Source organism: Emys orbicularis, chromosome 3 (assembly GCF_028017835.1).
Source record: "Emys orbicularis isolate rEmyOrb1 chromosome 3, rEmyOrb1.hap1, whole genome shotgun sequence".
In the NCBI taxonomy this organism is placed as follows: domain Eukaryota; kingdom Metazoa; phylum Chordata; order Testudines; family Emydidae; genus Emys; species Emys orbicularis.
The window spans coordinates 145,304,627-145,330,269 of record NC_088685.1 but is presented as its reverse complement, the minus strand read 5'-3'; the positions used below and the strand labels follow the sequence as shown (position 1 = coordinate 145,330,269).

The 25,643-nt window shown below is 39.3% G+C and overlaps 1 protein-coding gene across 1 annotated transcript in view; it reads left to right on the top strand.

The window, feature by feature from the left end:
• AHCTF1 (AT-hook containing transcription factor 1) overlaps positions 1-25,643 on the top strand; it is a 91,137-nt gene that overhangs the window by 29,366 nt on the left and 36,128 nt on the right. The window contains exons 5-19 of the mRNA XM_065400919.1: positions 568-775; positions 5,509-5,625; positions 7,762-7,846; positions 10,167-10,317; positions 13,503-13,635; positions 13,728-13,909; positions 14,406-14,467; positions 16,940-17,068; positions 19,523-19,613; positions 19,699-19,788; positions 19,969-20,109; positions 21,582-21,686; positions 22,493-22,586; positions 23,764-23,887; positions 23,965-24,021. Of these exons, the coding sequence (XP_065256991.1) occupies positions 568-775; positions 5,509-5,625; positions 7,762-7,846; positions 10,167-10,317; positions 13,503-13,635; positions 13,728-13,909; positions 14,406-14,467; positions 16,940-17,068; positions 19,523-19,613; positions 19,699-19,788; positions 19,969-20,109; positions 21,582-21,686; positions 22,493-22,586; positions 23,764-23,887; positions 23,965-24,021 (1,769 nt within the window). The remainder of the gene's footprint in view (positions 1-567; positions 776-5,508; positions 5,626-7,761; positions 7,847-10,166; positions 10,318-13,502; positions 13,636-13,727; positions 13,910-14,405; positions 14,468-16,939; positions 17,069-19,522; positions 19,614-19,698; positions 19,789-19,968; positions 20,110-21,581; positions 21,687-22,492; positions 22,587-23,763; positions 23,888-23,964; positions 24,022-25,643) is intronic.

Genomic DNA, 25,643 nt, shown 5'->3' with positions numbered 1-25,643 from the left:
TTTTTTAAAACACTTGGTTTAAATGAAAATGACTCTGCATGGGCGTGTGAAGGAAAGGAGAGGAACATTTTAAAAAACCCTAATTTAAAAAATAAGCAAACCAGCATTTGGAATATCTCAATTGCATCCAACGTTCCATTATTATGGAGATATCTTAGTCAGTGGCTTCATAGTGGGGGTCGCTTTTGAATATGGGCTTAAAGGATATAAATAAACTTCATGCTTGAGGGCATAAGTAAACCACTGACTGACAGGGTCTAGAAAGAAACTTACCCTGTGAGCCAATCTATTTCATAATTGTCTATTATGTGGATTTTTGTACTTCAGAGTATCTGGGACAGAATACTGGTCTAGATGGACTACTGGTCTAATCTAATTTGCTAATTCCTGTGTTCTTAAAATGAACTTGAATTATAAATACTAATTGAAAACATTGCATACAGTGCACATTTAACAGGGAATAGGGTATTAGGTAATATATAGCATAATGCTAAGCTCTTAACATCTATCCTGAAAAAGCTGAAGAATGTAATCTCTTATGTTGCATGATCTTGTGTGTGTGTGTAGACCTAGAAGTGATCACTGGGATCCCTGCTGAAATCCCACAAATAAGAGAAGCTGTTACCAGAGAGGGGCGACATCTCTGTTTCCAGTTACTAAGTCCATCGGGAGCAGCTGTAACAACCTTAAGCTACATAAGCAGGAGCAATCAGCTGGTTGTGGGATTCTCAGATGGCTATCTTTCACTGTGGAATATGAAAACCTTGAAGAAGGAGTAAGTATGCCTTTATATGTGTGTCAATATCTGGAGGCGGGGAACTCAGTTATTTCACTTAACTAATTTAGGTTAAATAGAAAAGTAACTTTGATCGAATGCTGAGTGTTGAAATTCTTGAATACAGTATTGAAACCTTTAGAAGCCAGTCCTAGATTAATCTTTTTAGTGGTTTTAACTGATTTTTTTCTTCTTCTTTCTCTTAACTAGTTCCTTTAACTGCTTCATCTACAAAATAAAGAATCTTGGTTACAAGGCTTGTAGATATGTTTCATTAAAGTAGGTTAATGACTGGAACAGGGGTCGGCAACCTTTCGGAAGTGGTGGGCCGAGTCTTCATTTATTCACTCTAATTTAAGGTTTCGCGTGCCAGTCGTACATTTTAACGTTTTTAGAAGGTCTCTTTCCATAAGTCTATAATATATAACTAAACTATTGTATGTAAAGTAAATAAGGTTTTTAAAATGTTTAAGAAGGTTCATTTAAAATTAAATTAAAATGCAGAGCCCCCCGGACCGGTGTGAGTGCCACTGAAAATCAGCTCGCGTGCCGCAGGTTGCCTACCCCTGAACTAGAATATGAGAGAACTGCTTTGTGTAAAATTAAGGAAAAGTAGTTCAATCTTTAGTAGTGTTTAGTGAATAATGGAAATTTAGAAGAGACATTGATTTTACTGTAATGATTTTTCCAAAACCTTGTCACAGCTAGGTGTACTTCTTTACAAAGTTAAAGTATATTAATTACATAACTGTTAGCAATATCTCTGTGACTACTTAAAATCTTAGATGAGACCAGTGGAACAGATTGAAATTAGGGCTGTCAAGTGATTTTAAAATAATTAATAGCATTGTTAAACAATAATAGAATACCATTTATTTAAATATTTTTGGATGTTTTCTACATTTTCAAATATATTGATTTCAGTTACAACACAGAATACAAAGTGTAAAGTGCTCAATTTATATTTTTGATTACAAATATTTGTACTGTAAAAAACAAAAGAAATAGTATTTTTCAGTTCACTTAATACAAGGACTATAGTGCAATCACTTTATCATTAAAGTTGAACTTACAAATATAGAATTATGTACAAAAAATAACTGCACTCAAAAACAAAACAATGTAAAACTTTAGAGCCTACAAGTCCACTCAGTCCTACTTCTTGTTCAGCCAATCATTCAGAGAAACAAGTTTGTTTACATTTGCAATGCTGCCCGCTTCTTGTTTACGTCACCTGAAGTGTGCTCGTTCATGCTTCAAGCACCATTCCAGAGGACATGTGTCCATGCTGATGATGGGTTCTGCTTGATAACCATCCAAAGCAGTGCGGAGCGACGTATGTTCATTTTCATCATTTGAGTCAGTTGCCACCAGCAGAAGGTTGACTTTTTTTGGTGGTTCGGGTTCTGTAGTTTCTGCATCAGAGTGTTGCTTTTTTAAGACTTTTTTGAAAGCATGCTCTACACCTTATCCATCTCAGATTTTGGAAGGCACTTCAGATTCTTAAGCCTTGTGTTGAGTGCTGTAGCTATCTTTAGAAATCTCATATTGGTACCTTTGCGTTTTGTCCAATGTGAAAGTGTTCTTAAAACGAACAACCTATGCTGGGTCATCATCAGAGACTGCTTTTAACATGAAATATATGGCAAAATGTAGATAAAAGAGAGCAGGAGACATACAATTCTCCCACCAAGGAATTAACTCACAAATTTAACTAATGCGATTTTTTTAATGAGTGTCATCAGCATGGAAGCATGTCCTCTGGAATGGTGGCTGAAGCATGAAGGGGCATACGAATGTTTAGCATATTTGGCACGTAAATATCTTGCTTTCAGGTGACGTTATAAATAGGAAGTGGGCAGCAGTTATCTCACGTAAATGTAAACACAACTTGTTTGTCTTAGCGATTCGCTGAACAAGAAGTAGGATTGAGTGGACTTGTAGGGTCTAAAGTTCTACATTGTTTTGTTTTTGAGTGCAGTTATGTAACAAAAATCTACATTTGTAAATTGCACATTCGCAATAGAGATTGCACTACAGCATTTGTATGAGGTGAGTTGAAAAATACTATTTCTTTTGTTTCTCATTTTTACAGTACAAATATTTGTAATAGAAAATAATATAAAGTGAGCACTGTACACTGTATTCTGTGTAATTGAAATCATTATATTTGAAAATATTTAATACATTTAAATTGGTATTCTATGGTTTAACAGTGTGATTAAAACTATGATTAATCGTGATTAATTTTTTTGAGTTAATCCCATGAGTTAACTGTGATTAATCGACAGCCCTAATTGAAACATCTAACAGCTCATTTGTGCCTGAAAAATAGCCTTTCCCACATTCCAGTCGTGACTGAGATTGGAGACTGTTCCACCTTGGGACTGGTCACTCTTGTTCCATCACTGCTTCAGTCTCTCATCTACTACTGATGTGTTTAAAGGGATGTATCAGTGAAAACTGGATGCTTATATAGTGGGCCACAGGTTCTGGGTGTGTAGATGTGGTTCTACATTCTGTTCTCTTTCTATAGGAATGTGGGTTACATCTTAACTGTTGGCTTGTAAAATGCTTAAATAATGTATAGCATTTATGCTTTCCAGTGTTAATTAGATGGATAAGTAATTGTTTTTTCTTTAAAAGAATAATACTGTCTTGATAAAAATGAATCCCACGTGTTTGCTAAGATCTTGGAGAATAGAACAAGGAGTGTGCCAATCAAACTTGTGGGCAATAGAAACATGGGGAAGGAGACAGCAAATATTCTAGAGGCTAGGATTAAAATACAATATTAGATTGGAAAATGAATTTAAATCAAAATGGGATTAATTTAAGCAAACATGTAATGGCTCACCAGAAATTGTTGAATGCGTACATATACAAGGGTGCAATATTGGTAAGTGTTTCCAGCTGAAATCATATCAGTGCCAAGTAGAATTAATTACCTGTTTCTAGACTAAGGGGTTTAAATACATTTGTCTTTTTGACCTACTCACTCTACTTACCCCAAGCCCCAGAACCACCTTTCTTGTACAACCAATGTGCTAAGTTTTAGGTACCACATTTTGAAAAAAGACAATTCAGAGGAGATTGGCAAAAATGATAAAATTTTGAAAATCAGGCCTATAATAAAATGCTCAGAGAATTAGTTTGAGTTCTACCTTGTCAGATGTGCAAAGGAGATGTTATAAATTATCTCAAACCACTTCTGTTAATCATCAAGGAAAGAAGGAAGAAAGAAATGGTTTTAGGTACCGAGTATCAGAGGAGTAGCTGTGTTAGTCTGTATCCACAAAAACAACGAGGAGTTGGTGGCACCTTAAAGACTAACAGATTTATTTGGGCATAAGCTTTTGTGGGTAAAAAACCCACTTCAGATGCATGGAGATGGTTTTAGGTATAACTTCAGTTAAATAGAACAAGCTGCTCCATTGTTTGAGATGTTCAAAGCTGGACATTTCTACTAGAAGTGTCAAAGGAGAGAAACAGCATTGATCCTACAACAATGCAGGGGATAGATTAGAATAGTGGTTCTCAACCAGGGGGTATGCAGAGGTCTTCCAGGGGTACGTCAACTCATCTAGATATTTGCCTAGTTTTACAACAGGCTACATAAAAAGCACTAATGAAGTCAGTACACATTAAAATTTCATATAGATAATGACTTGTTTATACTGCTCTATATGCTGTATGTGTTTCTCAACCTGGGATTGTGGGATAGGTTTAGGGGGGTTGCAAGTGCAGGGCCGGCATTACGGGGTGGCAAGCAGGGAAATTGCCTTGAGCCCCACACCACAGGGGGCCCCACAAAGCTAAGTTACATGCTTCAGCCCCAGGCAGTAGGGTTTGGGCTGAAGCCCTACTGCCTGGGACTGAAATCAGACTCTTGAAAGGGGTACGGTAGTCTGGAAAGGTTGAGAACCACTGGATTAGAAGACTCATTGGAAGGTTTTTCCAATTCAAATGAGTCTGAGGAAAGATAAAGTTTATTTTACATAGCTGGATTAAACAAATTACATGGCATTTTTGGAAAATTTCTGGTCTGGTCAAAAGATAAACAGGTAAAAGTCCTAAAAGTAACCCAACTACTTGTAAAAAGCAACAGAGGGTCCTGTGGCACCTTTAAGACTAACAGAAGTATTGGAGCATAAGCTTTCGTGGGTGAATGCCCACTTCATCAGACGCAAGGAAACATCATTGCGTCTGATGAAGTGGGCATTCACTCACGAAAGCTTATGCTCCAATACTTCTGTTAGTCTTAAAGGTGCCACAGGACCCTCTGTTGCTTTTTACAGATTCAGACTAACACGGCTACCCCCTGATACTTGACACCAACTACTTGTGTGCTCTTTTGGCCATCATTTGTGGTTTGAGCAGATTTTCTCCCCCCCCCACCCCCCCCAACTATTCATGCTGACTGCTCGTTTAACTACAGTCACCCAGGAAAAAACATAGAACACATCAATAGGTGTGAGTAGTCCAGATGTTCATAATATTGTACTTATTTACATTGAAGTTTATTTGCAGTCATGTTGCTTGATTGCCTAGCTTTGTTAAATCCTTCTGAAATTGTTAAAAATGTTCTCTAAAATTAAAAATTTTAAATAATTGTAAGTATTTCTGGCATGAGAAAATGGTGTGGCTTTTGAAGTGCTGATTGGAACACTTGGAATGATAAATATCAGACATCTAATCACCCGATTAATTCCTCCCCCGCCGCTTTGTTCTAGATACCACTTTCAGCTAGAAGGAGGGAGGATACCTGTCTATGCTGTTACTTTTCAAGAACCTGAAAATGATCCCCGCAATTGCTGTTACTTATGGGCAGTTCAGTCTACACAAGAAAGGTCAGTGAAGACTGTTTTAGAAAACTAAATGATCTGTTGTCCAACTAACTGACTTTGAGTGGGTATACATGTGCAACTCTGAACTAGTTATAAATGTAAATCTTTACCTGGGCTACTAATTGGAGAATTGATCCCTTAATATTGCATTTTTGTTTCCAATTGAAGGGCCAATGTGTAGTGTTGTAACTATGAATCATTTCAATCTTGTAATCTTAATCTTTTTGAATCTGCTCTGGCATTTTTTCAAAAAAATTGTTTTTGATCACTTGGAAAATGTAAGTGCACTCAGTTTAATCTTGACAATGGAACCACAACTGCCACCTCTATAATAGCTGAGAAGTAGTGAGGCTTTTAAGTGTAACTTCAATCTGTTGCCTTCTTCCTACAAAATGGTATTGTGAATCTTAATTGCTGTCGTAAATAGAACTTAAACCATTATAGCACTGGTGAAATGCCACTGAAAGTTGCAGCCCTGCAAAAGACTTTACTTTTTGTATTTTACAAAAAGCTTTATACTTGACTTTTAGGTAGCTTTCATAGAACTCCTGCAAGTACAGAGGGACAGGACCTATTCTGAGTACTACTGTGGTGAACACCTAGAAATGCCTTGTTCCTAGAGCAATTTTCTAGTGTTTTGTCTGGTTTTAAATGTCCCAAGTGATAAGCTACTATCACTTGTCTTGGAAGACTATTCGTTATTAAAAGTATTTCATGACCCCCTTATTTCTATCTTTGACATTAATAAGGTGCCCATCATTTTATATCTGAGCACCAGTATATGTGTATATATATATGTGTGTGTGTGTGTGTGTGTGTGTGTATATATGCTCTTTTTTTTCTTCCTGTGTAATACCCTCTCCATTTGAGTTGTGGCTTTTAGAGCAGGTTTTTATTGCATTTATTCAAATGGCTGTCTTAGAGCTGTTTTGGTTGTTTCCCAAGAGCCTGGGGAATGCTTTTATATAAAAACTTTAATTCAGGTTTTCAGAAAGTAGGTAAAACAGAAGTAACTATCCTTTTAATCATTCTTTCTCAAACTCAGAACCAGGGCCGGCTCTAGGCACCAGCAAAACAAGCTGGTGCTTGGGGCGGCACATTTTTAGGGGTGGCATAGCCGGCGCCAGAATGCCGCCCCTAAAAATGTGCCGCGGCCGCCCTAGCTCACCTCCGCTGCTGCTGCCTGGGAGGGAGGGGGAGATCCCGAGCGGCCGTTTCGCGCGGCGCTGCTCCCCCTCCCTCTCAGGCTTGAGAGCCTGGGAGGGAGGGGGAGAAGCGGCGCCCGCGCCGCGGCCACTCGGAGTCTCCCCCTCCCTCCCAGGCTCTCAAACCTGGGAGGGAGGGGGAGATCCCAAGCGGCCGTTTCGCGCGCCGCTGCTCCTCCTCCCTCCCAGGCTTGAGAGCCTGGGAGGGAGGGGGAGACTCCGAGTGGCCGCGGCGCGAGTGCCGCTTCTCCCCCTCCCTCCTAGGCTTGAGAGCCTGGGGGGAGGAGGCAGGGCTGGGGATTTGGGGAAGGGGCGGAGTTGAGGCGGGGCCAGGGGTGGGGTAATTAAAAAACGAGGGGGGGGGGGCCAAAATTGTGTCTGCTTTGGGCGGCAAAAATTGTGTCTGCTTTGGGCGGCAAAAATCCTAGAGCCGGCCCTGCTCAGAACTTTGGTTCTTCATTAGTTTCATAACATGACAAAATAATACAATCAGAGCATGCAGTTTAGATTGTAAGTTTAAATTTAAGGCTCTTTGGGTAAAGGTTCCTGCATTAACATTTCATTGTAAAGAACTGATGCCGGTAGTGTTTTTATAGATAGATGTTAAAGCTCTGGAAAATTTTGTGGTTAACATTAATCTGAAGTCCCTGGAGTTAAGCTAAAAAGCAGAGTTCCGGAATTCAGTCAGTTAAATACCGAGTGCCAAATGAAAAAATCTTCAAATTTATTTCCTCTTCTGCTACAATTGTCCAAATATGACAAATTATAATTGATTGGAAAGTGGGTTGTTTTCCAGTTTATAACAGAAACATCATCCTTTTAAATGTACAATACAATATGGTTCTGCTTTGCTTTGGCAATAGCTATTTATCAGATATTTCAGATGGATTGCAAAGGTGCTGAAATTATACTCAAACTTGTAATTTCTTTCTAGTGAAGGAGATGTTGTGAGTTTGCATCTGCTGCAGTTAGCCTTTGGTGACAGAAAACGCTTGGCATCAGGACAAATCATGTATGAGGTAAAGTATGTATGTCTATGAAATACAACTAACACTGTGTATTAATCAAAAATTGGAAACAGTGAATATTCACTGTCATGGTTGGGGCTAGGGATACCCTCCTCATGTCTTTCTGAATGCACTAATTTCAGGCCTTGGGTCTCATGCCTTACCTTCGTGGGTTGGGTTCTCCCACTTTTAGATGGGAGTACTAGGCTGCAGTACCACTGTATCAACTGTGTTTACCTTCCACTGGACTTGGTACCTGGGTTACTTCCCTTTGGGAGCTGGGACCAGTGGTCTATATATTGTAACCCAGACAGCTTTCTTAAATCAAAGCATAAGAGAAGAGGGGTTTTTTGGTTTGTCTTTTAAACAGCCATGTTTATAGATGGTTTGTTTCTTCCCTAAAGGTTTAGGAAGATCAATATAATCCCAGAACCTCTTGCCTCTGGGGTATGGGTGACAGTCTGTACCTCAGTCTCCCTGACCTTCAGGGACTCCCTTTTTAAATCTAGCCAAAGGTCTTTGTTCTGTCCTGTGTCTCTTGGACCTCATTAAACTGGTTAGGCTGCTCAGCAGCTGTCTGAGTGAATATATCTGCATTGTCTCTACTCTCTTGAAGTGTTTGCCAGGAGATGTGAATATCAGGACCCACCTCTATTTCTTGACAACTCTGCTAGTGAATTAACACAATATACGTATACAATAAGCAACACAATGACCTTATCAAGATACAGTATTCATAAATTATTACAGGCAATGAATCTGTCATACTTACACCACATAAATCTTAACAAAAATCACTTTGTACTGTGCACTATTGAGGTTTGAAAAAACTGCTTCTGGAAAGTTTGACGCAAACGACAGTAATCTGATGTAGCAATTCCTCCCTCTTTACCCACTCCACTTCTGTTTTATACCATTCTTTCCAAATATTTTGGAAGCAGTGTGGATGCATATAATTTACATTAACTTTTTGCAATATGAAATTTGGATATTTTTGTAGTGCTATACTGAGTTATTGGTTTGAAACATAGTTACTTTCATAGGCTTAAATCTCCCAGTGTTTTCAATTTCCTCCTGTCATGTGCTTCCCTTACAGCAAGAAAAGCTCCTTTCTCACTGTAGCTCATGTGAGTGTTGACTATATAAATGTTTAGGTACTGAAAGAAGATGTCTTTCAATTTTGAAAAGCAAAAATTGATAGTATGAGGACAAGGTATAAATATTATAAAGTGATTAAACTTTTTTTCTAAATATGGATGCCATTGCTTTATCTTAGTTTACATGCACAGTCATAGTGAAGGCAAAGTTGATACACTGCTCTGGATTAACAGAATGTGCTCTGTTTTACCGTAGGTTTTGATTTTTTTTAAAAGAGCTTTTCATTGTAATTTAGTCATGTTTTTTATTTTACATTGCCATGAGTGCTTTGGCAGGAGGATATGGGGAAGCGCCTCAAAATTATTATTTTTTCTCCCTTCAGCTTCAATTTTCTGTGTTTCTGCTTCACTTTATGCTGTTGTACTAGGGCTCTGGCTAAAAGATCTTATTTTCTGTTTTGCCCTGTGTGTGGTCTCCTCCTCCCCACCCTCCCAAGCAAACATGTACATATTTTTACACCTCATAGGCATTCCCACCTCATGGCTTCCAATACCCTCATTTGCCCTGTACCAATGCTTTGGCACACAAACTTTGTGTACCCCAGCACTGCTTGATTTCAGATGTATCTTTTGATAAAGTCTGACTGGTATAACTATACATGAATTTCCAGAGTTGCTAAGTGTGTGCATGTGAAATGTTCATTTTTCTTTTCACATTACATAAAGCTTGTTTGGATGAGAGAGTGTGATATGGAGGAATGTGTGGACTTGTATTTTGTCTTAAGTAAAAAAAAAAAAAAAAAAAACTTTAAAATGTGAGTAGATTAGGATGACTATAGAAATGTATATTTAGCTTTTTAAGCTTATTATTGTAGGGGTTTTAAAGAAGAAGGGGAAAAAAAAGGGAAAACTTGATTCTTAACTATTTGTCATATAGCTACTGCCAAGTCCTTGTAAAACTGCGTAATAGTAGGAAAATTTTCCTGATTTTCCTGAAAATGGTGGACATTATTAGTATTTTTGTATCAACTTAGTTTTGATTACCAAAATTAGTTCCTCAGTTCTAGGGTTATTGAATACTTTATTGCACTTAATTTCTGTAACATGCCAAAATATATTCTAAAAAATATGTAATTTGGGATTCCTTTGGTTGACTCATAAGAGATGCAGTCTCTTCCATATTTAAGTGTAATATCATACACATTCATTTCAAATAATTTTTATTTGTCTTTCAGGGTTTGGAGTACTGTGAAGAAAGGTACAGTCTAGACCTCACAGGTGGAGTCTTTTCATTAAGAGGGCAGACTAGCAATACCAAACTACTCAGTTGTCAGACTATAGAAAAATTTCGCAGCCATGTGGACAGAGAGGATGGCGTGAATGAAGGTTTGTTGCTAGGTCCAAAAAATTTTCAAGTTGAATTGTAACATAATGCTTTTGAAGAAAACAGTGGAGTTGGATTCTAAAAATATCTGTTCCAGCATGTGAGCATCATTCTGAAATAGTTCTGTACCCACAACTCTAAAAGTTTACTTAAATAGCTGTATAGAATAAACATATTTAAAGACTAAAAGTGAGGTGTTTGAGTTGCAATTAATATGGAAAATGACAGTGGAACAGGGAAACCTGATATGTAAGGTACATGATTAAATTGGAAAAAAAAATCTATATCTCTGAGGAGTAGGCTTTTTGGTGTTCAGCCTTCTTTTTAACTTAAAGGTAAGTTAAAAGTATAATAATACTTTGGATACAGATTGTCCAAAGCTGTATTCTGGCTAGGCCTTTTTAATGCTGTCCTACTCTTGTGTGGAGGAAAAGATGATACAACTGTTTCTATAATTAGTAAATACAGCAGGCATTCGCTGCAAAGGCTGCCCAAAACGTGGAGTTCGTACTGCTCGCTAATTTCTCCTGTAGGCTATTGTGCATATCCGTTCTATGTAGACAACTGGGCTGCTTTCAAGTTTTTGTATTTAAATAGCCAAATTAGATTGAGCTGTTAAACTCCAGATTATCTGTTTAACTATATACTGAAACCCGAAAGTGGTCAGCTGCTTGCAGTGCTGATGAGCCGAAAGGGGCATCTGGGAAGGAGAACTTCAGTGTATGCGGAGAAAGGAGTCCTCTCCTCCCCCCCCCCCCCCTTCTATTTAATCTCTGTAGTTTGTGCAAACACAATGAAAATAGCTGTTTTTGGATTAAAAAAAAAAAAGCACTTTAGTTGGGTGATATTTTTTTTTTCTAGGAAGTAAGATGAACTTTAAACGCCCATACTCATGGGGGAAAGTATTTGACTTTGAATGCTTTCCAAACCCCCCCCCTCCCCCCCCCCCCCCCGGATAAATCTAAGTGTGTACAACTTTTTGAGGGATAAATGTAACATAATTTTATTTTAAAAATTAACATGATTTTTCTTTATGGAAAGATGGGGTCCAGGATTTGTAAAAGACAAAATCTCCTTCTCCCCCTCCGCCCCCCATTGTTAACTCGGGGCAAGTCTATGCTTCTCTGTTCTAAAGCATGGAGCCTCTCGACTTTCTCAGTGGAATATCTGTACAAATTTAACATTGGTGAAACATAATTGTTCCCTTACCTTGTTTTCAGAAATGGCAGAACCATTTTTTGTTGTTGAAATCCTTCAAACAAACAAACAAATCAGCCCAGGGCAGACCCTTGGCATAAAAAACTTCAGCTTTTATGGTTAAATTTTGGCAGTTATGAGCAGCTGAAAACAGGGTCTTACAATGGAAAATGTTAGGCAATTTTAACTAATGAAGCGCTGCCAGCTCCACCTATAATTATTTATAAAACTTTTGATATTAAAGTGTTCCTTTAAACGGCCTCTCTCCTAACCCCCTTGCATTTATTTCACTTTGAAGCAGTAGTCTGAGACTCACTTATATGACAGATAGGCACAAACTGCGTTCTGAAAAAGTTCCCACATGATATCAGTCCAAGTTATAGTTTGCAATTCTCTTTTCCCTTTCAGGTAGATAGTGAACTTTTTATTACAGTTTTACTTAGGCTGTGTCTACACTACCACGGTAAGTCGACCTATGCTACGCAACTCCAGCTAAGTGAATAATGTAGCTGCAGTCGACATACCTTAGGTTGCGTTACCGTGGGGTTTACACTGCAAGGGGTCGACCGGAGAAATTCTTCTCGTCGGGGGTAGAGTACAGAGGTCGACTGGAGAGCGATCTGCTGTCGATTTGGCAGGTCTTCACTTGACCCGCTAAATCGACCGCCAGTGGATCAATCTCAGAGCGTCGATCCCGGCTGTAGTGTAGACCTGCCTTTAGGTTTAATCTACACTAGAAAATTAGGTTGGCGTAAGTCACTCAGGAGTGTGAAAAATCCACACCTCTGAGCGGTGTAGTTTAGCTGGCCTGAGTCCCCATATAGACTGTGCTAGGTCGATGGAAGAATTCTTCTGTTAACCTAGCTACTGCCTCTAGGGAGGTGGATTACCTATGCTGACAGGAGAATCCCTCCTGTCAGCGTAAGTAGTGTCTACACTGAAGCGCTGCAGCGTTCTAAGTGTAGACAAGCCCGTAGTTATTTGAGCCATTGATCTAAAATAGAACAGTAATGAATAGTGAGGTGAGGGAAGAGGAAGACCGCTTCTTTGCACTTAAGATTTTCTGTCAAGACTTTCTGCTACTGCTGATCAGAGAGCACATGCTGAAAGAGCAAAAGCTGTGTTGAGGTAAACTGATTCAGTTGTTTTTTAAACTTAAAGAATCAATGACTTCAAAGATTATTTGAGCAATTAACAGAACTGAAGATAGAACAGAGGCTCACAGAAGAACACTTGTAGGAAATGGGATGGGGACCCCAGACTGGAAATGATGTACCTAGAAGAACCTAATAAGGGTAAAAATATTCATATATTAGATTTGTATAGTTACTTTGTTCCCCATATTTCACACACCAAGAGCACAGGGCATTAAGATTCTCCTTTGCTCACATTTAGAGGAAACTCCCTTTCTGCCCCATCAAAAACAACAACCCTTATTGGAAGCTACTATAGTATTAGGCAACATATGTTGTGTTTTTTAAATTAAGGTATTTGTTCCAGTTATGTTACGTGATATTCTTGTGACATTTGTATTTTGAATCTATCTGGTTGAGAAGTGGCTATTCTAGAAGCATGTAAATGAGGCAATTACACAATGATCAATAAATGAATAATGCAAACCACTAATCTGACATTCATCTTAATTTCATATTGATGGTACTTCTTAAAGGTGTTAACTTATATTTTTTTAACACGTAGCTACATATTTTGATAAAATAACTGGAAATATGGGAAATTCAGATTAGCCTGGTCCCAACAATAGATATTTTATTAAATCTGATATATGAACAAAATGAATCTGGGTTATAGCTACTGAAGGAGTTAACATTTCATATCTTTAAGTCAGTAAGGCATTCTGCCAAAATATTGAGTGTTGTTTTTCTACCCCAACAATAGTGTTAAACAAGTAGTATGACAAGTTGAACTAAAATTCGTTACTGTGTAGCAATATCTGCTGATTTATTTTAAAGAAATGCTATCTTTCTTACAGTAATATCTCCTGATACGAGTGTGTCAGTCTTCAGCTGGCAAGTGAATACATACGGCCAGGGCAAACCATCTACTTATTTGGGCATATTTGACATAAATCGCTGGTATCATGCTCAAATGCCAGATTCTTTGAGGTGAGACTTTATTGTGTGTATTTTACGTAGCTTTCAAAATGGTTATAAATGATTAATTTACTTCTTACTTGTGTGTATTTACTTTCTCTAAGACCAGGGGAATTTCTTCATAATTGCCCCTATTTTGCATTATGGTCGCTGGATGCTGTAGTGAGTATGACTTCTCCACACCACATCTTGGATATTCTGGTACATGAGCGAAGCTTAAGTCGTGGAGTTCCTCCTTCATATCCGCCCCCTGAGCAGTTTTTTAATCCAAGCACCTACACTTTTGGTATGTATTGCAGCTTAGCTGACTTTAGGAGAGCAAGCTTAATAAGAGAATTGAGGTGATGTCATTTATGTCATATATGTTTTGTTTTGTTTCCTGTTTGTGACTTTAAACAATTAGAAACACCTATATTTTACTTTCAAAAGAGTTCTTTAATATTGGAAAGTATTTTAGACATAGATTGCCAAATTTTGATATCTAATGCATTTGTAATATAGCCTGTGAAGAAATGATTGTTACAGAAATTAAATGGGTTTACTTTGTGTACTGTGCTAGAGCTGTTCTATATAGTGTACAGCCTAAGTACAATTTCTACACAGATGTGTGAATGTTGCAAAATAAATTTGTAAGTGAACTAATGAGCCAAATAAGTATTTATTTAGCTTTTTAATCCACTCCCAATATTAACCCCATTTTTAATAGAAGCTGTTTACTTTGTATTGCTGTACCATATCCTCAAAAATGTAGATTTTTAGCCAAGTGCTCTTTGTTTTCTTAGATGCTACTTGTTTGTTGAACTCCGGAGTTGTTCACATGACTTGCACTGGGTTTCAGAAGGAGGTACTTCTTTTTCTTTTTCTTTCTAGCTTTCTTTCTGATATCTAAAAATGTTCATCTTCTGTCATTTGTATTGAACTGACTTATATTTACCAATGCAGGGGGGAGAGCATTTTGTGCTAAAAGGGCTATATCTTGCCCCCATTAAAGTCAGTGATAAAATTCCTATTGGCTTCAATTGGAACAGGTCCTAAATATGTGTAGATGAGTCTGATGTAGATTTCTCAGGAGGTAACGATAAAGCCATATGTGACTTGGTTTGAATTCTAGATTATGGAGAGGTAACATCCTTGTCTCTCCATACATAAGGTTGCAACTGTTTCTTTTAAGCCTGGATTTTCATCATTATACAATTTAGGACAGGGAAAAGATTTGAAAATTTGGTGGATAATTTAGGATGGAGAGGATTTTGTTTGTGTATTTCATGCATACATGTCCAAGCACAACTTTCAAGCACTTCATGGATTAGAGCTGCTGAGAGAGAGAGTCTGGACCTGGGACCTGATATTTTTAGGAGGGAAATTATTTTCTGAATTGGAAAAGGGAGAACCAGTTACATTTCACCTAACTAAATTTTTGGTACTTAAATAGCTATAAACTGAAGTCATACATGTAGTAGGTGTTTCCATATGCAGTAGAAATTGAGTGTAGTTTTGTGCACATCACTTGTGTGCTGAAGACTTCATCTCTTCTACACATGTTTATAAAACCTCAAAATATTCATGAGCTGGATACTGTCTAGTCCTTGCTCCCCCATTAGCTGGCACTTCTTCAGTAGAAATGCAGTAACTCCTCACTTAACTTTGTAGTTATGTTCCTGAAAAATGCTACTTTAAGCTAAACGATGTTAAGCGAATCCAATTTCCCCATAAGAATTAATGTAAATAGGGACGGTTAGGTTCCAGGGAAACTTTTTTTGCCAGACAAAAGACTCTATAATATATTCATATTCAGAGGGTGGGATGCATCCCAGGGAATGCATTACTTCTAAATGATGAACTAGCACTCAGCTGAGCCCTCAAGGGTTAACATGTTGTTAATATAGCCTCACACTCTACAAGGCAGCACGAATGGAGGGAGGGGAGCTAGCATGGCAGAGAGAGACAGAGACACACACTGTGTGTGTGTGTGTGTGTGTGTGTGTGTGTGTGTGTGTGTGTGTGTGTGTGTGTGTGAGAGAGAGAGAGACGCGCATTGCCCCTTTAAGTATACTGACCCCACTCTAAGTACATTGCCTTTTTAACTAGTTTAGCAAGTTGAGACAGCAGCGGCTGCCAGCAAGCTCCCTCCATCCTGAGCCCTATGGTGTCCCCCCCCTGCTTTGTGGAGATAAGGTACAGGAGTGGGGGGTTGGGGAGGTACCCTGACGTTAGCATCCCTCTTCCTCCCACCTCTGCACAGCTAGCAGGAGGCTTCCGGGAGCAGCTCCAAGGCAGAGGGCAGGAGCAGCACACGGCAGTGGGGGGAGGGACAGCTGAACTGCCAGCAATTGATAGCCTGCTGGGCAGCTGCTGCACAAGGAACTTAGGGGAGCTGATAGGGGGGCTGCCGGTCCACCATGGTTCCAAGCCCCCACCAGCTAGTTCCAACAGGCTGCTCTTTCTGCAAGCAGTGGACAAAGCAGGCAGCTGCCAAACAACATTATAAGGGAGCACTGCGCAACTTTAAATGAGTGTGTTCTCTAATGGATCAGCAACCAAATGATGTTAACCGGGATGATTTTAAGTGAGGAGTTACTGTAAACTCTGGGGTGCTGGTTCAGCCACTCAAAGAGCTGATGCACTTCTGACTTCGTTGCTGTCCCTGTGTGAGAAGCACCTATTGGTGTAGAAAAAAGCCACAAGAGTGTGCATTCTTGGCCCTTTTAGCATTCCTTTACACTTCTCAAAAGTTGTTCTTGTAACTTAAGACAAATCTGGTAAATTACAGCCATGCAGCTCAACTAAGGAGACCAAAAAGTCCCCAAGATTGCACGTATTTTGGCTGTTTTTTCAAATCTCTATTTCTCCCACAGATAAGAACAGAGAGAATCTCACTAAGTTTTTGGTTTATGTGTGTATAATTTTAGCATTCATTTCTGCTGGGATGCTAGAGTCAACATTTAAGAAGCAGCATGGTGTGTGTGTGTTAATAGAGAAGCTAGACAAATATTTAGACAAGATAGTCTAATGGCCAATGTCTTATTTGAGTAATCTGAGACTTATTGTGAGAAGTTTAATTGTTCAAGTATGTGCTTTGTTGCTTTGGTATGCCATCTCAAAGACTATACAATTGTTAAATTTACATGCCAACTTGGTAAAGTATACTTGTGAGGTAAGATTTCTTTGCTGCTTCTATTTAGAGAAGAGAAGCATTTTGGGGGGGTGTATAACATTTCTGTTGTAAATAACTACTCATATTTGTCAATTGAATAAACATCAGAGTTGAATAATTATAGCTGTCTTAATTTGAAATTGTTTGTCATTAATGTTTCAGACCTTACATTTTTTAAAGAAATCTGGTTCTTCTTTAAATGAAGCCATTCCTGATAACTTCAATAGATGTCTTATTGCTGGCTTGCTGTCTCCAAGACTTATTGATGTACAGCCTTCTAGTTTGAGTCAGGTGAGAATATGTTGGCGTTTTGTTTAAATGAAATTATTTGTAAAACTACAAGAAAATGTGATAAATATCTTCATACGATTTGCCTGTGGCATAAAAAACAAATATATACAGGGGTGAAAGTAACTTAAAGGACTTACCGGTACGCTGAAGTCCTGAGCAGGGGGCAGGGCCTCAACTGGAAGAGGCATGCCCTCAACTGGAAGAGGTGGGGCCTTTAAATCCCCAGGCCTTTTAAATCACAATTTAAAGGGCCCGGGGCTCCAGCTGCAGTAGTGGCGGCTGGGAGCCTCAGGCCCTTTAAATCACCCCCAGAGCTACCAGCTGCAGAGGCAGTTGGGAGTCCTGGGGCTAGGGGGTAATTTAAAGGGCCCGGGGCTCCAGCTGCCGCTACTGCAGCGGAGCCCCAGGTCCTTTAAATCGCCGACGGAACCCCAGGGGCTCCTGGCTGCCGCCGCTACCTCAGGGCTCTGGCGGAGATTTAAAGGGCCCAGGGCTCCGCTGCGGTAGCGGCGGCCGGGAGCCCCTGGCCCTTTAAATCACCGCTGGAGCCCTGCTGCCACTACCCCAGGGCTCCGGCAGAAGGGCTTGGGCAGCAATTTAAAGGGCCCGGGGCTCCCGGCCACCGCTACCACCCCAGGCCCTTTAAATCGCCGCCCGAACCCTGCTGCCAGAGTACCAGGGGTAGCAGCGGCAGCCGGGGACTCCGGCGGTGATTTAAAGGGCCCTTTAAATCACTGCCTGAGCCGCCTCTGGCAGCTGGGCTCTGGTGGCAATTTAAAGGGCCCGGGGCTCCGGCCAGGAGCCCCAGGCCCTTTAAATCACCGGCCTGGGGAAGCCAGTCTAGTCTGACACGGCGTACCGGCCCTTACCGGCTTACTTTCACCTCTGAATATATACTACAGTTGGCTGAAATAATAGATTTTCTAAATGAATGCAAATTACTTATGCTGTTTAATAAAACTTAAGTCATACAGATCAACTTAAGCTGGAGAATGACTTAATTTGGTGTCAGAGATTTTTGTATCCATTGCTGAACTAGGAATATATTGACATGGACTTACTCCTGACCTTCTACTCTAGTAATAAACTTGTGCACTGTGGTGATGTGGAACTTGCTTAGGATTTTCCTTTGATATAGTGTTCTTTGCTATAGCTCTTTCTATAACTAAAACGCTTTTGAGAGAGAAAGTTGAAATAGCATTTAAATTCTAGAAGTCTGAGCATCATAACTTCTGTGTAAATTACTGTGAATAAATTACTTTTCCTGGAAAGGAATGAATGTTTTACAGTGTTCAAGATCAGAATGTCAAGTAGTCCTAAGGGTAAACCACAGCATAATGATCAGAAGGATTGGTTACCTAAAATAACAGTAAAATACACTTGCCTAAAATCAACTGTTCATTTTTAACATTGTATGACAGTGCTTAGCTGTTACCTGCATTTTCTGACAGGAAAAACATCCTGCTGTCTGTTGAACTTGCTAGTGTTGAAATTTGCAAAGTAGGGTTGAGATAGAGGGGAAACTACTAAAAATGAGCTTAACCTGAAAACCCAAACATCTTTTTGTAAAGTGTATCCACTTTGAAAACTGTTTCCCACCACCAGAGCTAGATCATTGGGAACGCCGATGATGGCATTAAAGATGGAACTGTGAAACAAAACAAAACAAAATTGGTTTTACCTTCTTCTGCTCTTTTATGTTGTATTAAAAACTACCTGATGCGCTTCCAGCAGAAAGAAGCCACCTTCTTGTTCTCATGAGAAATACCTGATTTTTCACTTACCTTCCTTGTTAACAAACTTTCCCAAGATTATTGGAAAGATGTGATATTTAGTTGTACTTCTTACTTCTCCAGCCAAAATAGGTATTTTGAAGGTGGGAAGGTGAAGTCTGTATATTGTAAGAAAACAGTAAAGTGCAAGAAATCCTCACCAAAGAACTGTTTTCATTGTGTTGCTCCTTTCTTTTCATAAAACTGCTGCTAGTTTTCAAATCTCTGGACAGTAAGGTCAACAAACAACAAGAGCACAGATGCCTTTCCCCCAGTGCACTTATAGTATATAGGTATTTCTTCCTATTCTTTGGTGCATGCTACCCGTAATCACAGAGTAAATAACTTTTTAGAATTCAGTATTTGAAGGGATGAAAAGGATAAGAGGCAAACTCTATTAAACACTCTTAAATTGATAAAGAAAAAAAATCCAAATGTAACAACTTTGAAACTCTGCTTTTGGGACGTTTTATCTACAGCTAAGATCTAAGATGGTCTGGAAAGAATCGTCTGGGGGTAAAAAATTTGTTATCATACTTATCATACTTCACTAATTTTGTACTGATTGTTTTTGGCATCCAGATACGTTGCATACAATTGGAAACAAATCTTATTTACCATTGCTGTCTTGAAAGCATTTGAATCTTTTTTACTATCTATTTTATTTCTGTTACATTTTTAGGAGGAGCAGTTAGAAGCTATATTATCTGCTGCTGTCCAAACAAGTTCTTTAGGACTTCTTACTGGCTGCATCAAACAGTGGACAGCTGAAGGTAATACTCTGCTTTTTATTAACTTTATTCTTTGACCTAGAAGAGAATTTGTTCTCATGATTTTTTTTTTTTTTTTTTTTAATAGAACAACCAAACTCAGCTGCTAACCTGCGCTTTGTTCTCGAGTGGACATGGAATAAAGTGATTTACACAAAAGATGAGTTTGACCGGATGTGTAAGTACTAGAATATAGTCATTTTGCAGGAAATAAGAGTTATCTTTCCTAATTTGAATACATGCAGTAACGTGAGTGTATTAGTACTTCACATGATGGTTTGTATGTCCACAGAAATGCTTTTAACTCTTCTCCTGAAGTTGTGTACAGACTAACCATGTAATGTTTGTCCTTTATAAGGTGTTCCACTGTTTGATGGCTCATGTAACTTCATTGATCCACAGACTATACAGTCTCTTCAGCACTGCCAATTGCTTCTTAGCAACCTTAGCACAGTCTTGAACTGCTTTCTAACAGAAGCACAAGAGCTCACTGAGAGAGGTTTGTAACAGTATTATCAACTTGAGTACGTTTTATTATGAAATGTGTTTTCTAAGGTAGAGGAATAGGCCTGAGTCATGGAAAGAGAGTGAGCTTTCCCTAGTTTCCCTTTTTCAGTTTTACTTTTTTTTCTTAATTTTCTCCAGTTTGCAAAGGAGGATCAAACTGCTTGTTTGGAATTTGCAATCAGGTTCAGCAGCTGGGAGAAAGATTGAGTCTATAAGTGGGGAACGTTGTAGTTGTCAATTAACCCCCAGGGAGGAGGCCATGGGAGGTTGCTTACTGAGTGTGCATATGGGTGGAATAGGGTAGTCAGCTCAAGAAGTTGTGTAAGAGGCCACTGGCTAGAACAGGAGTGGGGAATCTTTTTTCTATCGGGGCTACTGACCCACAGAAAAAAATCAGTTGCGGGCTACATGCAGCCCCGCGAGGGAGCTCAGAGGCTCAGCGCTTCCCCTTGGTTCCGGGATGGGGCCAGAAATGAGGGGTTCAGGGTGCGGGAGAGGGGGATGAAGGCTCCAGATGGGGGTATGGGCTCTGGGGTGGGGCTGGGGATGAGGGGTTTGCGGTGCAGGAGGGGCTCCGGGCTGGGGCCAAGGGGTTTGGAATGCAGGAGCGGGCTCACGGCTGGGGCAGAGGGTTGGGGTGTGGGTGAGGGCACGGGGCCTGGGAGGGAGTTAGGGTGCGGGAGGGGGTTCCGACCTGGGTCAGGGGGTTTGGGGTGCGGGCTCCGGCCGGGCAGCGCTTACCTCAGACGGCTCCCGGTCAGCAGCACAGTGGGGCTAAGGCAGGCTCCCTGCCTGCCAGGGCTCTGTGCTGCTCCCAGAAATGGTTGCCATGTCTGTCTCCTAGGCGGAGGGGCCAGGGGGCTCTGTGCCGTGCACGCTGTCCCCCGCAGCTCCCATTGGCTGTGGTTTCCAGCCAATGGGAGCTGCGTAGCTGGCGCGGGGTGAGGCTTTTAACAGGTTTTTAACAACTGGACTTTTAACAGCCTGGCAACCCTCGCTTCCCTCCGCAGCGGGGTGAGCCTGCACGGAGACTTGCTGCGGGCTGGAAATAATGAAGCAGCAGGCCGGATCTGGTCTGCGAGCCGTAGGTTCCCCATCCCTGGGTTAGAAGCTGCAGCCCCTAGGGTGAGGTGTGTGTTATTAATACCCAAGAATTTTCTTGCCACTTCATGAAGTCTGAAGTCTTGAACAGGGTGAGAGCTGTCTTTCAAAAATAAAGGGGGGGGGGAATCCAGTGCTTAAGAAGCTCTAGAATAGCAAATCCAGGTGTCTCCATAAGAAATGCAGAAGAAAAACTGTAAAGGAACAGTTGTTTCCAAGGGTTGATTAGAAATAAGAAATGTAAAAATTTCTTTAATGCTTTCAATACAATAAAAAAGAACCAGTTTATCAATGTCATCATAGTTAATATTTTTGGTAACTGAAGGAGTTGAATGGCAACGTAATTTTATAAACTCTTTCCAGGTTTTACAGATTTGACAAATAAGCAGATTGTAACCAGCCTCATTTCTCAATATGCACATGTGGTCATTTGGTTCTGCCGGTCCAGTCTCCTTCCAGAGGGTTTAGGTAAGTTTTGAACAATAACACACTTCAGATGTGACAAGCGCTTACCATTTTGTGCAATATTTTCTTCCAACAGAAAAATTCTTCAAACCATAATTTGATAAATGACTTATCAACAAATTGTGTTGGTACAGCTGTAATGTATACTTAAGTTTAGTCAACATAGACTAACCTTTTATGTAATTGTTGTTTTAATCCAGATATAACGCTGGCTTTACTTTTAAGTATTCCACATATTTTGGTAAATATTTACTTGTGGTGGTAAACTCCTCCTTCCATAAGAAGTCTCTTACTAGGTTTAGAACTCGGTGTATTCAGTTTCCTATCTAACTGTCCTTATATAGCCAGTATTTTGATGGCGTTTTTTTATGCAGTAAAAATGCATGTATTGGCTTACATAGATGTAGAAAACAATCTGCCTATAAATGCTCCCTTTACAAATTTAAAAAAGCAGTCCCCACCTGAGATCACCTAAAAATATATTTTATTCTGCTGGGGAAGATAACACAGAAACTCTTTTACTTCATATGGTCTGAATTACCCAGTAATCTTTATTCATGGGATAATTTTCAAATATGGGTCACTTACTAAAATAAGGAATGAAGTGAGCCTTGTGACTTACTCTGCTGTCTTACTAAAAAATTTTTTAAAAGAGCAGAATTAGAACCACTTTCTTCCAAAGTTGTCAAATTGCTTGTTCTTAATATTAAAAATGAAACTCAGCAATTTTGTCTGTTTCAAGTCTTTTAAAATTACTTCAGATTTTATTAGGTTTCTTGAACTACGTGTTTTTTCTCTGTTGCATGCAGATGATGATATGCAGTTGTCTAGGCCTTTCTACAATTACCCACTGATACAAAGCTACTGTACTGGTCACCGACAGAAACTAGAGCGCTTGTCAAGGTAAGGTTCATTCACAAACACACCCACGCCCACCATTGAATTCAGAGGGACTGCTTTCATATGTAAAGGTGGAGAGGGGTGTTCTTGAGCTCAGGGCCACTGTTGGTCTACTTTCCCTTTTTTATGAAGTAAAGTGAAACAATCCTTGACCTGATTTTAGAAATATATTGGGTAATACTGTAAATAATTTAATCCAAAGGCTAAACTGTGTGACTTTTGCAATTCAAAAAGATGGTTTATTTGGTAACGTGGCATTAATTGTCTCTGATTCAAGACAGATAGGCAGCACCATGTTTCCAAAACTTTTGTTTAGGCATGCAAAGATGAACTGTTCAAAAAGGGTTAGCTCTTTAAATGACTATTTGATAAGACATTATAAAGTCTGTTTTAGGACTAAATCCCTTTTTTGGAGTTCACTTGTGTACATTTTTATACTTCAAGAAGGTGGCCCTCACTGTTGTGTTCAGTTGGAACATTTGAAAAACTAGCTCTCTTTTACATCTTTATCTGAACTTTTTACAGACTTGTTTATTTTTCATGTGAAATGTCTTGACTAGGATTAATATAGATTTTTAATCTAAAATCACACTGATACAAATCAAACAGAAATAATTATAAAAATTTTCCAGCAGGATTGGAGCTAAGAAAGATACTAGAGAGAAGGTGGAAAAATACAGCAGACACTCAAGCCTTGTCTACACAACAAAATTAGGTCAACTGAAGTCAATGTACAGCCACCACAGTAATTAAAGCGGTGGTTCACATGCACACTATGCTCCTTCTGTTGATAGTATGGGTCCTCACCAGAAGCACTTCCACCGACTGAAGTGGGGCATTGTGGGGCACTGACAGCTCTTGGAGCTCTGTTGTCTTGGGGCTCACAGCCAGTGTCTACACAGACATTGCTTCGCTCTAACTACATCAATCTAAGCGCTACACCTCTTGCAGAGGTGGAGTTAAGTCGATATAATGGGCGACTTACATTAGCGGGAGCAACGTTGTAGTGTAGACACAGAGTAAGGTCGATGTAAGCTGCCTTTGTCGTATAGTGTTTTTCCTGCGACTTACCAGATAAATTTGGTTGGAGTTTCTTTAATTGGTAAACGGGTTTTCATGACAGGTTGGAATTATCGCACTGTTTTTACACTATCAAAATCCATGTTCTCTTTGATTGCAGAGGGAAATGGAATGCCGATTGCTTGATGATCGATGGACTGCTTTCCCAGTTAGGAGATCAAGTTGAGAAATTGTGGCGAAGAGATGAAGGAGGAACTGGGAAATATCCCCCTGCTAGCTTGCATGTAAGTAGGACTTCTTAAAAAGGCAAAAAATAATTATTTTACAAAATATTTGGTTAATTTTTCTTTTTTCATCACAGGCGCTGCTTGATCTCTATTTGTTACAAAATATTGAAGAAACTTACAAACATGCAATTGTATCCTTTTGACAATGTTGAGAGAGATTGAAAATATAACCACACAATATATTTGTATTTAAAAGAATGTTTTTTGAATGCGACAAAAGTTTATGCTCCTGTGTTTATCATTAATTTCTTAAACTGGAGAATTATCGTATTTTGGACAGAATGAGCATAAATTTAGGATTAAGTTGTAATGGAATACTTGTTTCCTTTCTTATACTTTAGATTTTTCATTTTAATGGCTTCATTAAAACAACGTGATTCTGTAGCAAATAAGTGAAGTTATTCTTAGGATGTGATGCCTGCACCAAAATGTATGAGAATTCTCTGTGCTCTGAAGCAGTAACAGTTACCAAATACTATTTACATCAGTACACATTCTTGCTGAAATCAGCGATTCTCCAGCACAAGAAACAATGTTTGCCTCTGTTCTATTGAAAACGCAGGCACATGGAATATTACCCAGAAAAAGGAGAATGTGATGGAGAAAATGCTTGATTTTCAAGCTGCTAAAATATATAGTACATTTGCCTTTGCCAAACTTTGTGTGTTACTTAACCTAGGTAGGAGGGGACAGTTTGGATTTTAGACCCAGGGACTCCACACCTCAGTTGTTTTAAACTGTTAACTAAATAATTAGGCACTGATCAGAGGGAGAAGGTAGAAACTAGCAAAACACGATGCACAAACCCAATGAAATATTCGTTATTATGGCATGGTGGGAGGGCTTTCTCCATTCATATTTAATTTTTATTCTCTACACAGCTGAATTTACTGTTACAGTAGAACCTCAGAGTTACAAACACCTCGGAAATGGAGATTGTTCGTAACTCTGAACAAAATGTTATGGTTGTTCCTTTAAAAGTTTACAATTGAACATTAAATTAATATAGCTTTCAAACTTTACTATGCAGAAGAAAAATGCTGCTTTCCCTTTATTTTTTTAGTAGTTTACATTTAACACAGTACTGTACTGTATTTGCCTTTTTATTTTTTGGTTTTTGCTACTGATTGTGTATTTCCGGTTCCAAATGAGGTGTGTGGTTGACTGGTCAGTTTATAATGCTGGTGTTTGTAACTCTGAGGTTCTACTGTATTTTAAAGTCCAGGAACTTGGTCACAGTATGGTTAAAACTTGTAACTGTGTCCCTGTTCTAAAGCATTGGTGTCTGAGGCATTAGCTCAATCATCTAGGTATGGTTAAGTCCCATCTACAACATATTTGTGTGACTGGCTCCTTTACCTTGACTATTTTTCAAGTAATGGTGAGGCTATCCAGAATTCCATAGCAGTTTCTCTTAATAGAAGTACAGGATTCTTTCCTTATGTGACGTTAAGTAAGAGCAGCTTTGTTCATTAGTTTTATCACAAAGCAGGGGTCCTATATTTATTACAACTAGGAGTGCAAATCCCTGCTCCATCACAATAACACTACCATTTCAGACTTGTGCAGTAGTGTTCTTTTACTAAAATGGGACAATATTACAGCTTCTTTCAATACTTATAAACCAAACGTAGGTTTTTATGTTAATTCAAAATGCAGCTTTGGGATTAAAACCTGGCTTGTTGGGTTACAGTGGGCTGAAAATTGCAAGACAACTATTTTCTGCTGTGTAATACTTATTTTTGTTGTTACC